This window comes from Octodon degus, unplaced genomic scaffold (assembly GCF_000260255.1).
Source record: "Octodon degus isolate 3935 unplaced genomic scaffold, OctDeg1.0 scaffold00036, whole genome shotgun sequence".
Classification (NCBI taxonomy): Eukaryota; Metazoa; Chordata; class Mammalia; order Rodentia; family Octodontidae; genus Octodon; species Octodon degus.
In genome coordinates, this window is record NW_004524612.1 from 6,518,310 (window position 1) to 6,531,899 (window position 13,590).

The following is a 13,590-nucleotide window of genomic DNA, read 5'->3' on the forward strand; positions in this document are numbered from 1 at the left end:
TCTCTCTCTCTCTCTCTCTCTCTCTCAAATAAATAAAAATTAAAAAAAAATTTAAAAAAAAAAAAAAGAAATTAGTAATCTTGAACACTAGTTGAATATCTAAAATCACAGGGAAAGAAAACTTGTTCTCTTCCTACTACTCCCTGACTGATGTTCGGAGGTAACAGAGCTTCTGAGTGCTGCTAAAAACTTCCACTTCCACAATCTCCACTTTCCTCGAGACTCTAGGTCAGCGGTGGAGAACATGAGGCACACACGCCACAAGGAGTGCCTGTGTCATTGAAAGCCCTGAAAGGATGGCTGTCACATTCGAGATCAGCTGGCCTTAAATTTCTTACATCGTGAGGAAGAGTCGTAGGAAAAGTCAGTGAGAAGTCTGCGGCTCAGGCGCAAGTCTCTGCTCTTCTCGTGCAAGCAGAGATGACTGCTCTGAGCTTTGTTTTGCCCATAAGGTGGAGAGCTTCCACGGCTAGGACTCCTATTGTGCAATGGCTGTCAGACTTTTTTTTCTTTGAATGTGTCACAATCTCTAAGGGCGGTAATAGTGTTGAACAATCTCTTATCCTGCAGGAGGCAGAGGGTGTGATGTGAAAAAATATGTGCTCTGTAAAACCTTTGGACATTGTGGGTTTTTTAAAAAATGTTACTCCGTAAGTTTTTTTCCTCTTTGGTTCAGAGCTGAAGCTGTGATCTTTGCTTGTAAAATGTGCAGAGTATGCTTGTGGCAGACCACCTGGAGGGCTCCAGGAAAGAAGAGCAGTACTGTCTATTTCAGCTAAATCTGGCCTTATGTCCATGTATGTACAGAGTTGGCTTGAAGCAGTGCAAATCCACCTGGCACAGGTACCGAGGTGTAGTCTCTAAAGCAGCTGCCGGTCAGTGTCACCCCACCCCATGGCTCCCAAGAAGCCTGCGTGAGCCCCATGGGAGGGAGAGAGCCAGGCTCCATACTGTTGGCAAGGACCATGAGCCTCCCTCAGGGAAGAGGCTCCTGGGGCATGACAGATTGCACAGCAGAGCTGAAAGCACGGAGCCCAGAACTGTGCCACTGCCTTGAATTGTGTCGTGCAGGGTACTGCTTTGGCACACCCTTCTCTCTGCGTACTGAGAGGTGATCGCAGGCCTCCTGCTCAGCCCAGCTCATCACACTCAGCACTTCTGCCCCTCTCAGTCACAAATTAATACTTTTGTTCAGGTTAGCCTTGGACCTAGGATGCTCTTGGCTCCCACAACTACAAATATGTCTTAATGTCTTTATTCTCATCATGGGCTGCATTGGAAGGGTTAGAATGGAATGAACTCAGTAGAATCCCAACAACTTTTCCATTGAATTACAAATATAAACTTCCTGGGCCCCAAGGAAACCCAGGAAAGGCTTCTCTACCTGCCTGTGCATTCTCAGTGGAACTTCAGACTTTTACCACTGCTTGGACTGCTAAGGTCCCTGTTAGCAAAGCAGGATGAATATCATCGAGGGATAAAAAGTAGCGTTTTCTCTGCTTGCTCTTCTTTGCACATAGTTGCATTACCATGGATTTGTGTTTGAAGTGTCTCCTAGTACTTATTTGTAGTCTTAAGTGCTGGATTGTATCATTTTCATAGTTTTAAATTACACTGAGGATTGACATCAGTAGTGTTGTAAGATCAGAGTACAGACCTTATAACTTAATAGAAAAACTGTAGCCATTTGATAACAAATTTCTCAAGGCTTTAGTTTCCTTAGGTGCAAAGTGAAAGGTGAGTTATATCAGCCTTACTTACCTTGCAAATTTGGTGAAGTTGACCAGTCTGAAATGCTCTCTAAATCTGTGATACACCTTCCAAATACAAAGCTTGGTAGTAAAGTTATAGATTCCTTGTTGCAGAGTTAGAGAAGACTCTTGGTGAGGTGGAATGGTATGTTTGAGAAGTAGAAGTCATCACCATTCATTGTTTCCAGGAAAAGCCATGACTAATGTTTCTTTTACTTGGTCATGCTTTTTGCTTGTGACTGGCAAAAGTTAAGAGTGGAATGAGCTTGAAGTTTAAACCTGAGGTTGGGAAGCACAGTTGTAAATTAGAATTTCAAAGAAGATACTATCTTTTTGTAAAAGTAGAGAATTTGAAGAATTTAAAGAATTTGAGGATTAGAGAAATTTTGATGATGCTGCACTTTATTCAAGACAGTTTTTTTGTAATAAATACATGCAGAATGCTTTGCTTTATTATAAATGTACACATCCATATCTAAATTTGTGAAATAGAGAAGTTCAAAGAAGAAAAGTAAAGCTATGCATTGTTGCACTTCCCAGAGACAACTGCTTTTACTGTCTTGCTGGCCTTCTCCGAGATGTTGGTTAGCTGATATGACATAAATACTTGAAAGTTTTCCCTTCCTGGGTCCTTCCCCATTCCCATCAGCCCCTGGTGTTCTGGAGGACGCTGGGTGTGGTGGGACGGCCTGCGGTTCTCAGCCGTGTTAATAATCACATCTCTACTAGCGACGGAACAGTGAGGGAGTTTAAACATGAACAGTAACTCATGAGAAGTGTTTCTCATGAGTTATTGTTCTTTTGGAACTTTACTTTTATTTTTTTCTATTTTGGGGGGTGCACTTTACTTTTGACACAGTTAATTAGAGGGGAGTCATCTTTTTTTTTTTTTTTTAATGTGTTGACACAGGGTGTCACAAAGCAGCTCAGATTGTAGTGATCTTCCTGTTTTCAGCCTCCCCAGTCAGTGCTGGGATTGCAGGCGTGCGCCATCATGCCTGGTCTTTATTTTTATATTTTGCAGGGAGTTGTCATTAATGTGATCTTTTCCTCTACATTTGAAAATGCTTTTTAAAATTTTGTGAAATTTTAAATCATCTTTGTTAAAATTTCCTTGGGGTTTTCAAATTCATGCTGTTCAAAAGCTTTGCTCACATTTTCAATAATTTTTTTCTGTTTAGTTCTGACAATGGATCCAGTGTCGTTTACGGTGGCTTCATTTTGAGCTTCTGCAAGTTTTTCATTAATCTCCATTATTTCCAGGAGGAACTTACTTTCTTTTCCGTATCTGTCCCTTCAGAATCTTGGTTCCACAGAGCTGTAGTAGGAATAGTCCCCAAAGCCTGAGGGGGCCAGAAGAGTCTCACATGCGTCACTCACCAGTGCTGAGTGCTTCCCTGGCAGGTCCTTTTCTGTCCGAGGCCCCCAGGGGGCTGAGATGCTGGAGTTGCCAGTGCCCGTGCTGGAGCTCTGTGGGGTCGGTTCTGAAAGGGAGCTGTGCCCTGCTCCCACCTCGCGCCTGGATCCCGCCTCGCACCCGGCTCTCACCTTGCACCCTTCGCACCCCTTCCCAGTCAAGAGTTAGCATTTTTAATGTACCCAACCCATAAGATTGGTTATTCCTCATTACTCCCAATTTATAGATGGTAAATCTGAGGATAGAAGCATCAAATGACATGACTGTCCTGCGGTTGCACAATGGTAGAATAAATTGATGTTGGAACCCAGACTTGACCCTGAAGTCCCCACTCTAAATAAATTAACGTGTATTGCCTTGAGTATCCATCTTGGCTCCAGCCCACAGTCAGATCAGGCAAAGCTGGGCTGCTGCTTGCTCCACATAGCTCTGAATCTACTGTCTTCGCCCTGCTGTGCAGGCCTCCATTCAGTCTCAGGGCATCCAGTCTCCAGGAAGGTTGCCATCCTGGTCCCCGCTCCCAGCCATTCTGTTATGAACTCAGCTTTCTTTCCACATCACCATGTGATCTTGCCTCGTGACTGCTCCTTCTTGTCACTTATCTCCAGTGTCTTTCCCACTCATCCAGGCTCACATTTTATTTACTGAATGTTTCAGTCCATGCTCGGCTGGCTCCAAGGCAGACTGGTATGTGGCAGAGGGCAGAAGCTAATAGCAGAGCATGAGCACAATGGAGAAGTAGCAGCAACAGTGGCAACAGAGAGCTCAAGACAGTTTCTTATAAATTTGAAAACGATTTCCTTCCCTGTGCCCCACACATTAACGCAAGATTTGAAAAACCTTTCTTTTGAAAACTGGATTTTCAGAAAACATGTTCCACAGTGGGCTGTGGTAGTGCAGGGCTGCAGTCCTAACTGCCCAGGAGTCTGGGGCAGAAAGGTTGTAAGTTTGAGGCTGGGGGGGGGGGGGGGGGCTGGGAAGAAGACCCAGCGTTCAGTCCCCAGGACCATAAGAGGAGGAGGAGGACGTGACAACAGAATGCTTGGAGTCTTATAAAATAAGAACTATGAATAAATGTAGAAAGTATTTTTTTAACAATAGTGGATTATTTTAAAATAATGAGGAATAATTTAACAATGGAGGAAATTGCAGCAAATGCAGTCTTTCTATAGTCGTAGGGAGAATGACTGATCCATTCAGGTAGCTTATTTTTTCAACTTGTGGTCTTCTTTTACCTACAGTTTTTGAAATATCTGTGGGGCCTCTGTTGAGTTTGTTGAGTGACTGATCCACTCAGCACATATTAGCTGTCTGGATGTAGAAGTCCCACTGTGGTTAGGATAAAGGGTGGCACTCCTTGCCTGCTGTACCCCAGCATTTGCATGGGGCGTTTGCTCCATCCTCGGGCTGAGGGAATTGCATTCTTAAGTTCCACAGCCCCTTGAGCAAACTGATTATTTAATGGTTTCCTCATTTTTAGGGTTCATGTATTTATGCCAGGAAATTCAGCCCAAGCTCAAGCTCTGCCCAAGCTCAAAAACCAAACAAGTGAAAGAGTCCTAAGCTCATAATTGGTTACCAACTTCATATAAGTTATTTCAAGCTTGGTAATACATTTTCTAAAGGAATTTTTTTTTCAAATTTTGAAGTCTGTCAGAATTATTCTTTGCTATTAATTTTTTTATGCATAATCATCATTACTCTTGCCAGGAAGTATAGAATGCCCTTCCAGACCTCCTTTCAGTACAGGAAAATCCACATTTGTAATCCCAAGTGAAAGTTATTGTAATCCTAAGGAGTTAATTCAAATCTACCACTTCAGTGCAACCCATAGCAAGAATAAATTAATGCATGTTTGTAGTTGTGGGGAGCCAAGAGCGTCCTAAATCCAGTTAGGTTGAGGGCTAACCTGAACAAAGGTCCCTCCCAAGGCTGAACCTGGGTTTTACTAATTTGTAAAGAAGAGAGTGGCTGGAGGATGAATACTGTGAGGGGCAGGAAGTACTGAGTGTGATGAGCTGGGCTGAGCAGGAGGCCTGCGATCACCTCTCAGTACGCAGAGAGAAGGGTGTGCCAAAGCAGTACCCTGCACGACACAATTCAAGGCAGTGACACAGTTCTGGGCTCTGCTTTCAGCTCTGCTGTGCAATCTGTCATGCCCCGGGAAGCCTCAGCCTCTTCCCTGAGGGAGGCTCATGGTCCTTGCCAACAGTATGGAGCCTGGCTCTCTCCCTCCCATGGGGCTCACACAGGCTTCTTGGGAGCCATGGGGTGGGGCTGACCGGCAGCTGCTTTGGAGAAGACTATACCCCAGTACCTGTGCCGGGTGGATTTGCACTGCTTCAAGCCAATTGAGGAGATACGGACAAGTCCTAGTCCTAGCCAGCTCTGTACATACATGGACATGAGACTAGATTTAGCTAAAATGTAGATAATTGCCCTTTCCAAGAGAGTTAACCAGGTGGTCTTCCACAAGGAAGCACGGCTCTCTCTCTAAAATGGGCAATTGGGGTCATACCTTACAGAACAGACAAGCAGTGAATGTCTGGCATACTGTGCAGCAGTTAGTATTAGTTTCTGAAATAACCTTGTAGTAACATTTACTGTTCCATACACAACCACCCCCTTTCTCTTTCTTTTTTTTTTTGGGGGGGGGGTTCCCCTTTTTCTTTTTAGAGGATATTTCTCTGCTTTAGCAAGTACAGGGACCAGGTTCAATCCCCAGTCCTGCATGCTGCACCTGCCCTATCCGTGGGGCGCACTGAGCTGACAACCAAGCCCTGGTGTGGTGGCACACCCCTCTAATCCCAGCTCTGGGGAGGCTAAAAACAGGAAGATCAGCATGAGTCTGATCTGCGTAGTGAAACCCTATACCAAATAAATAAAAATGTTTAAAAAAATTAAAGGCTATTTCTCTAGCTGGCCAGATAGCTCAGTGGACTAAAGCACCTGCTTAGGCAGGAGTAGGGACCAGGGTTCAATCCCCTGTGTGCTGTGCTGGCCCTATTCCCGGTACATGCTGGGACTGGACTTGGTGGGGTACACCTGTAATCCCAGCATTTGGAAAGCTGAAAACGGGATCACTATGAGTCCAATCTGTGTAGTAAGGCCCTGTAGACAATGTAGAAAGTACATTTAAAAAAAAAAAAAAGGACGTTTCTCTTTAATTAACCCCTGGCCTTTTCTTGAATTTCCTAAAATCCTCCACAAGCTCTTTTCCTGTAGTTTTAAATTTATTTATTTATTTAAGTCTGACTACACAGCTCAGACTCTTAGTGATCCTTCTGTCTTAGCCTATCCAGTGCTGGGATTACAGGTGTGCACCACCACCCCTGGTTTCGGTAGCTGCCAAGGTGTGCCCAGGGTTCCAGGGCCAACACAGTGTACAGTACCGGGGATCAAACTTGGGTCCTTGCACTTGCCAGGCAGGCACTTAGTCTGCTGAGCAGTTTTTATGATGGTATTTAATCATGTCTGTCCCTTGCTGGGTACATTTTCTCATATTTTCATTGTAAATTTTGTCAGTTGTGCATAAAGCTGTTAAGATTCCCCTTCCCTTCCTTAGCTTGTTAGCTGAATGGCATCTCATCTATAAAGATTTTTCCTTTTCTCCTCAAGATAAAAACTAATTCTATTTGCCGGGCTCACAGGAATCCTCCCTGTACATACTTCATTCTCTTTTGTGTGAGAGCTGAATTTGTAAAAGCAGGCAGCCCTGTTTTCTGTTCTGGTGACTTAGAACATTAGCTTCTGGTGACTTAGAACATTAGCTTGCAAGATTCAGAATGGTTTTGATTGTGTGAAGATGAACTATGAGGAATTGTAAAAGTGTATGTTGCAAATTCACTGAAAATGTGCATAGCTCTTTGATCGTTCCATATTTCCACAGGTATGCTAGAGGCTTTGGAAGTACCGTAGACTTTTGGGCTGTTTGACTCAATGTGACTCTACTGTGTTTTTGTTCCAGCGTATAAGACAGTATCCGGGGTCAACGGTCCGCTGGTGATCTTGGATCATGTGAAGGTAATGCCACTCTGTTACAGTCTGTTTATTAGCAAAAAGCCTGGTGTTAGGCCTGCCCACTACACTAGAGACTTTTTGTAACAATTTTGAAGCCTTTCTGTGGCCTGATGTCATTGAGTCCAAAAGCCGGAAAACAGGATTCTAGTACCAGATTCCAGTACCAGATCTGGTATGAGTTCTGCTGTGACTTGGAGCTCTTTGTCTGCAAAACTGGAGAGAAACAAAACAGCTTTACAAGAAAAACAAGAGATGTTTTATAGCCCTTCGTGTGTTATGCAGGTAGATGGTATTTTCAATCCTGTCATAGACTGCCATGTGTCATTGTTAATTTTATATATATATATGGCCTTTCTAATAAAGTTTTATCTCTTAAGTTACTTCTCTTAGAAGAATTGTTACATTTCTTAAAGACTTCAATATTGATATTTAAGCAATGAATATACAAGAAAGAACCAGTCATCTCAGACATAACTAATAAGCCCTAATGCATAGCTTATATGTACCTCGTTTGTTATCAGGATTGTAACATGTTTAACCTCTGTTAAAAAAAAAAAAAAATTCACATGCAAATAATTACAAGCATTTGCTATTATCTTAGAAAGCAAGACATGGGATGCAGTTTATAAGTAGACACCCTGGCCAGGCTTCCTGCCTGAGCTGTCCTGTCAGAATATCCACAGAGCAACTAACTCATTTATGTAATATACTTTGTAGAACGGCAACTCTGCATTAGCTGTTGCTGGGCTAGGTGGGGGAGAAGCACACAGTTACTACTTTGTTGATAGAGGCTGTTGGTGATGAGGTATGTTTGGCATGTGACCACCCGTCCCACCCCAGCCCCTAAAGCCAAATTGAAGGCTGTTTTATAAAAGGGCAAAGCCCCCAGCAAGTTTACCTCCCCACCACAGTTTCATACTGCCTGCAGATCCATCTAAGCCTCAGTGTGTCTAAGGGGAGCCAATGGCTCAGTAGAATAAGCACTTGACTGGCAAGCATAAGGGCCTGAGTTCAATCCCCGGTTCTACCAAAAAAGAAAAAAAAAAAAATGAAGCCTACACCTTTTTTCTTAGAAAAGTATTAGGAAGTTTAAATGGTGTCCTTACTCTTCATTTCTTCTCTCTCCCTGCACCCATCTTCTTTGCTAAATAAAACCCTCGCTGCCTTTTGGGTATGGAGTCTGACTAAGTTGGCCATGCTGGGTTTGAGCTTGCCATTCTTCATCTTCAGCCCCCAAAGTTGCCAAGATTACACACAGAGCAGCCTGTGATATGTCTGTTTAAAATAGAACTTTTTGTATTAGTGTTATTAAGAAACTGCTAACCAAATACTTAGTTTCAGTTTTGTTAAGCTCTGAGCTCAGCATAGAAAATACAGTGGTGAACACAATGGGCCCTCCCTCACTGAAGCACATAGTACAGTAGAGAAGGAGGTAGAGAATAAATACATAAGGATGTGATAGTGCTGTAAGGGCAACGTAGGATGCTGTAAGAGAGAAGCTAGAAAGCCTTAGCAACATCTGTGGGGTTTTGTGTAGGGGAAGAGGTGTACTACCTGAGATTGAACCCAGAGCCTCATGCATGCTTGGCAGGCACTCTACCACTGAGCTACTGATACTCCAGCCCTTTTTATTTCTTGAGGCGGGTCTCACTAAGTTGCCTGGGCTGGCCTTGAATTTGGTAAGTGTACCAAATAGCTGAAATTAGAGCCTTCCACCACCGTAATTGGCTTGGGAAAGTAATTATAAGAAAACAAAAAGTTTTATTGAATATTATTTTGAGATATGGCTCTAGGTGAGGAAAAGCTGGTGAATAAATTTTCTGTTACTAAAAAATCGGCATGTGTGGTGGTGCATGCCTGTAATCTCAGCATTTAGAAGGCTGAAGCAGGAGAACCTCATGAGATTGAGGCTATCCTGGGCTACATAGTGAGGCACTGTCTTGCTGTCTTAAAAAAAAAAAAAAAAGAAAAAACTAATTGTTCTGTACTGTACTATATTTAGAGTAGTGTGTGTTGGGGGATATTGTGTTAAGTTTTTTGCTTTTGTTTGTAATTACTGTAAGCCATACACATAGGAGTAAGGAACATATAATTAAATTCTGTTCAAATGAAAGAAGATGCAGAGCCTCTCTCCAACTCACTGAATGGAATAAGCTTATATTTGATTTCACAACCAAAGGGCAATGCAGGAACAGAAAAATACAGCATATATTCCAAAATCCTCAGTGAAATGTACTTAATGTTAGATGTTAGCAAAAATGCCCATGCAGAAATCAACTAAATTATGACAAGAGTGTTTATCCAGATAATTACAAAAAGATGATTTCACATTAGAAATATATCAGTGTAATTCAGCACATTTATGGATTAAACTAGAAAATGCTTATACTTTTCTAAAAAGTATCTATTAAAACTTCATTTAAGAAGGCAGCCTCTTATAAAGGAGCAGAGCAGCCTTAACCTTCCCACAAGGAAGACAGATAGCGTGTTGAAGGAGAGTGCAGAAACCTTCCCGAGAACGTCTGCTTGTTTCCTGTCCTGCCACTCTCCATATTTCACCTGGGACGCCCAGTGTGTGGGCTTTTCCTGCACGCTAGCTCTGTTTTTCAGCACACTCCCTGCTGGGTGTTCCTCATTTTGACTCAGTTCTCATTAATTGCAGAGTCCACAGGGGTCTGTTGCCTAGTACTGCCTATTGCTTCAGGTGCCACTCATGGCCGACAGGTCTCTACCCTTAGCTACTGTCTGCCATGGCTCTAAGTTGAGTTTTCTTCTCAGTATCCATAGTGTACTAAAATAGTCATCAAAGCCCAGAAAAGAGTTTACTTGCTGCTTTTTGCAAAGGGTATCTAAAGGGTGCATACAAATAGACATCCAGATGAAAGGATGTATGGGGTGAGTCCTGAAGGGTCCTCTGAACAGGAGCTTCTGTCTCCAGGGAACTGTGATGGGCCACCATCTCGGCATGTGGATGCATTCTTGTTTACTAGCTCCAAAGCTGCTAACACCCTTTAGTTAGGATTTCTGTAGAGACTTCATTACACAGGCATTATCTGGCAAATCCTGGCCAGTGATGATTATGTCAGACTGTGGACTCTGCTTTCCTCAGAGGACAGAGGATGGGGTGACAGTTCTAACCCTCTAATCTGGAGCTTGTTCCCCTGGCAACCAGTGCTTTCCCTCTCCTAGTACCCTTCAGGGCCTTCCAAAGGTCACTAAGGTACACGTGTGCAGTTGAAAGGGGCTATGAATTATAGAAGATGCTCCTTTTACCTTTGTTCTTCCTGTCACTTCAGCAGTCACAGGACCTGTGGACTAAGGCCAGATACACCCTTATACAGCACAGTGTCATAGTCAGGAACAAAACGAGTGCCTGTTAGCATGACATTATCTTTGTGCTTGGCATTTGTGCTCTGGGGAGAAAACTAGAGTAGAAGGGAATTAAAAGGGAACAAGTATCATTGCTTCTGGTGTGATTAATCTGCCACTGAATGGCTTGGGTGTGGCAAACTATTAGAAACAGTGGTGTGGAAAGGAGTTGTGTGTGCAGGAGCAGTGTGCAGAACGTGGCAGTGTTCTCAGTGCCTGAACTGATTATTTATAGAAAACTAAAATTTCATTAAAAGACCATAAAAGAAGACCCAGCACAGGTGGAGAGTGCACCTGGACTATACTTATTTTGAGTGAATGAAATCAAAATAGTACAAGTATTGCTTCTCCTCAGATGGTTCAGTAGAAGGTAATAATACATCATGAGGATTCAGTGCAGGAATAAACACATCAGTGAAGCAAAATTAAGGTCCTTAAAATGAACAGTCTTCATGCATAGGATTTTTACTTGGTTAATTGGACATTATGAGTTTAGTACTTGTACTGCTGGGCATAACAGTGCACGCTTGTGATCATAGCACTTTGGAAGCTGAGGCAGGAGAATCCCTGTGAATTCAGGGCCACCCTGGGCTACCCAGGGAGTTCAAAACCAGTCTAAACTGTATAAGGGGACTGAGAATTTGGCTCAGCAGTAGAATGCTTGCCTAGCAAGCGGGAAGCCCTAGGTTTGGTCCTTGGCACCAAATAAATAAATAAATAAACAAACAAACCTCCCCTAAACTATATAGAGAGATCCTGCCTCAAAAAGAGAGGAAGGAAGGAAATAGGAAAAAAGAAAGAAGACACTTGTGCTTGCCAGAATACTGTTGGGAAAACTCATTTGCCATGTGAAAAATAAAAATGAATGGGGCTGGGGAGATGGCTCAGTAGAATAAGTGCTTCCCTGGCAAGTGCAGCAGTCTGAGTTCAATCCCTAGTTCTGCCAGAAAAGGAAAAATGAAAAAATAAAATTGGATACCAAAAATAAATGCAGAGAGTCATAAATCACAAAACAACAGTAAGTCTTCCATAAACAAACTTACAAAGTAAATATTTGCAAAAAGGTTAATAATCCAGTCAGTAGTACAGATAAGTAAGAAAATACCAGATTGACAAAGGTGAAGGGAAAGGTGGTTAAACTATTAGAAGGCACATGAAGACAGTGCTTTGCAGTATAATCCTGCATGTTGATCAGTTAAGGTAAATGTAAGGTGACAGCATATTATGTTTGGTAAGAGAAGCAAGTTGTAAAATGATACAATTCAGTACATTGCCACTTAGGTAAATACATATTTTTAGAGACATGTACTTTTTGTGTGGTGTTGTGTCGTCCTATTGCACACGGGTGACCGCATGCAGAAGCCAGAAAGTTAGCATCAGCTCTGGGTGGTAGGAACTTGGTTATTTGTGACTTTGTACCATTCTGTAGTGTCAGAACTTTAAAGCGTGCACACGGAGGAAGAACAGCAGATGGAGTTACTGTGTCTTCAGAAAAACAGTTTAAGGCCCTCTTTCCGAACCTTACACTGCAGCTGTAGTATGCGTTAGTGCTGTGTATTGGAAGGATTCTCTTGGCATAAACCTGCCTTGTAGAAGGGCGGGGGATCACGTAGGTTAGAGGCTGTGGCTAAGCTGGCTAAAGAGCAACTCAGGCAGCATTTAAACTGCTGGTTATTGCTCCTTTGCTTCCTTCCTGTTCAGTTCCCCAGGTACTCTGAGATTGTCCACCTGACGTTACCCGATGGCACCAAGAGGAGCGGGCAGGTCCTGGAAATCAGTGGCTCCAAAGCAGTGGTTCAGGTGAGCATCGGCTTTCCAGCCTGGGCAGTTGGGCTGGCTCCTGATAAAGCACACGAGGATGCTGCACTTTGGCTTAGAATTTCTAGTTATTTTTACTTTAGAGATTGACTATTGGCTTTATGGGGGAAATACTGTTGTAAATAGGTAAAATCCCAAGAAAAGAGATGAAAATCAGAATTCGCCGATTATGAAAAGAAATCAAAACAATAGCAGAGTCCATTAGTCCTTTAAATTATCTCTTCTGTCCTATTTTGGACTATGTGAAAAGAGGTTTTCTCAGATAACATGAAGGGTCGGTCAGGTCTTAAACATTTTAAGCAAGTGCTCATCGTCTAAATTGCTTTTATTCTTGTGATAATTTTCTCTTTTGATAGGTGTTTGAAGGGACTTCAGGTATAGATGCAAAGAAAACATCCTGCGAGTTTACTGGAGATATTCTTCGAACGCCAGTGTCTGAGGATATGCTGGGTAAATGAATGTTACCCTCAATTCTAAGCTAAGGTCTTTGCCTCTGAAATGTATTTCCATAACATCTAGGCCCTGCTCTGTACCATCTTGTCACTGTTGTGCAGGTCGAGTATTCAATGGATCCGGAAAACCGATTGACAAGGGTCCTTCTGTGCTGGCCGAAGACTTCCTGGACATCATGGGTAGGAGCAGTAGATGCAGCTTCTGCACTGGGCGGGAGGGGGGCTCCCACACACCCAGAGAGGGGATTTTACGGCACCCTTAAATATATAACCAGTGCTTTCTGTGGGTTATAATTATGCAGTTACCTTACTACTCAGTTTCTCCTAGAAATTATCTTAAAATTTTGGGTAATATCTTACGACACTGTAAAGTATTTCTAGGAATAGTAACGTTTAAGGCTAAACTATGGCTCTGAAATTAAGACTTTTATTTGCTGTGTTTTTTATTTCATTTTAGAGACTTGAGTTCTATTACATTGTATTTTGTGAGTCTAAAGGATCAAGGGGGAAATATTTCAAGCTTCAAATTTAAAAAATAGCTGAAGTTTTTTAAAGGTAGAAAATCTTCATGTAGTTTGGGTCTTCTTTTTCTTTTAACTTCGTTTGGTTTCTACTTCATTCGTAAATAATATACACAACCGTAAAGATTCCCTTCTGGAACTGCTTTAGGTCAGCCAATCAATCCTCAGTGTCGAATCTACCCAGAGGAAATGATTCAGACGGGCATTTCTGCCATTGATGGCATGAACAGTATTGCTCGGGG

At 42.6% G+C, this 13,590-nt stretch overlaps 1 protein-coding gene across 1 annotated transcript in view; it reads left to right on the forward strand.

The window, feature by feature from the left end:
* Positions 1-13,590, forward strand: part of Atp6v1b2 (ATPase H+ transporting V1 subunit B2) — a 25,893-nt gene that overhangs the window by 3,029 nt on the left and 9,274 nt on the right. The window contains exons 2-6 of the mRNA XM_004630723.2: positions 7,136-7,191; positions 12,259-12,357; positions 12,732-12,825; positions 12,930-13,007; positions 13,497-13,582. Coding sequence (XP_004630780.1) covers positions 7,136-7,191; positions 12,259-12,357; positions 12,732-12,825; positions 12,930-13,007; positions 13,497-13,582 — 413 coding nt within the window. The remainder of the gene's footprint in view (positions 1-7,135; positions 7,192-12,258; positions 12,358-12,731; positions 12,826-12,929; positions 13,008-13,496; positions 13,583-13,590) is intronic.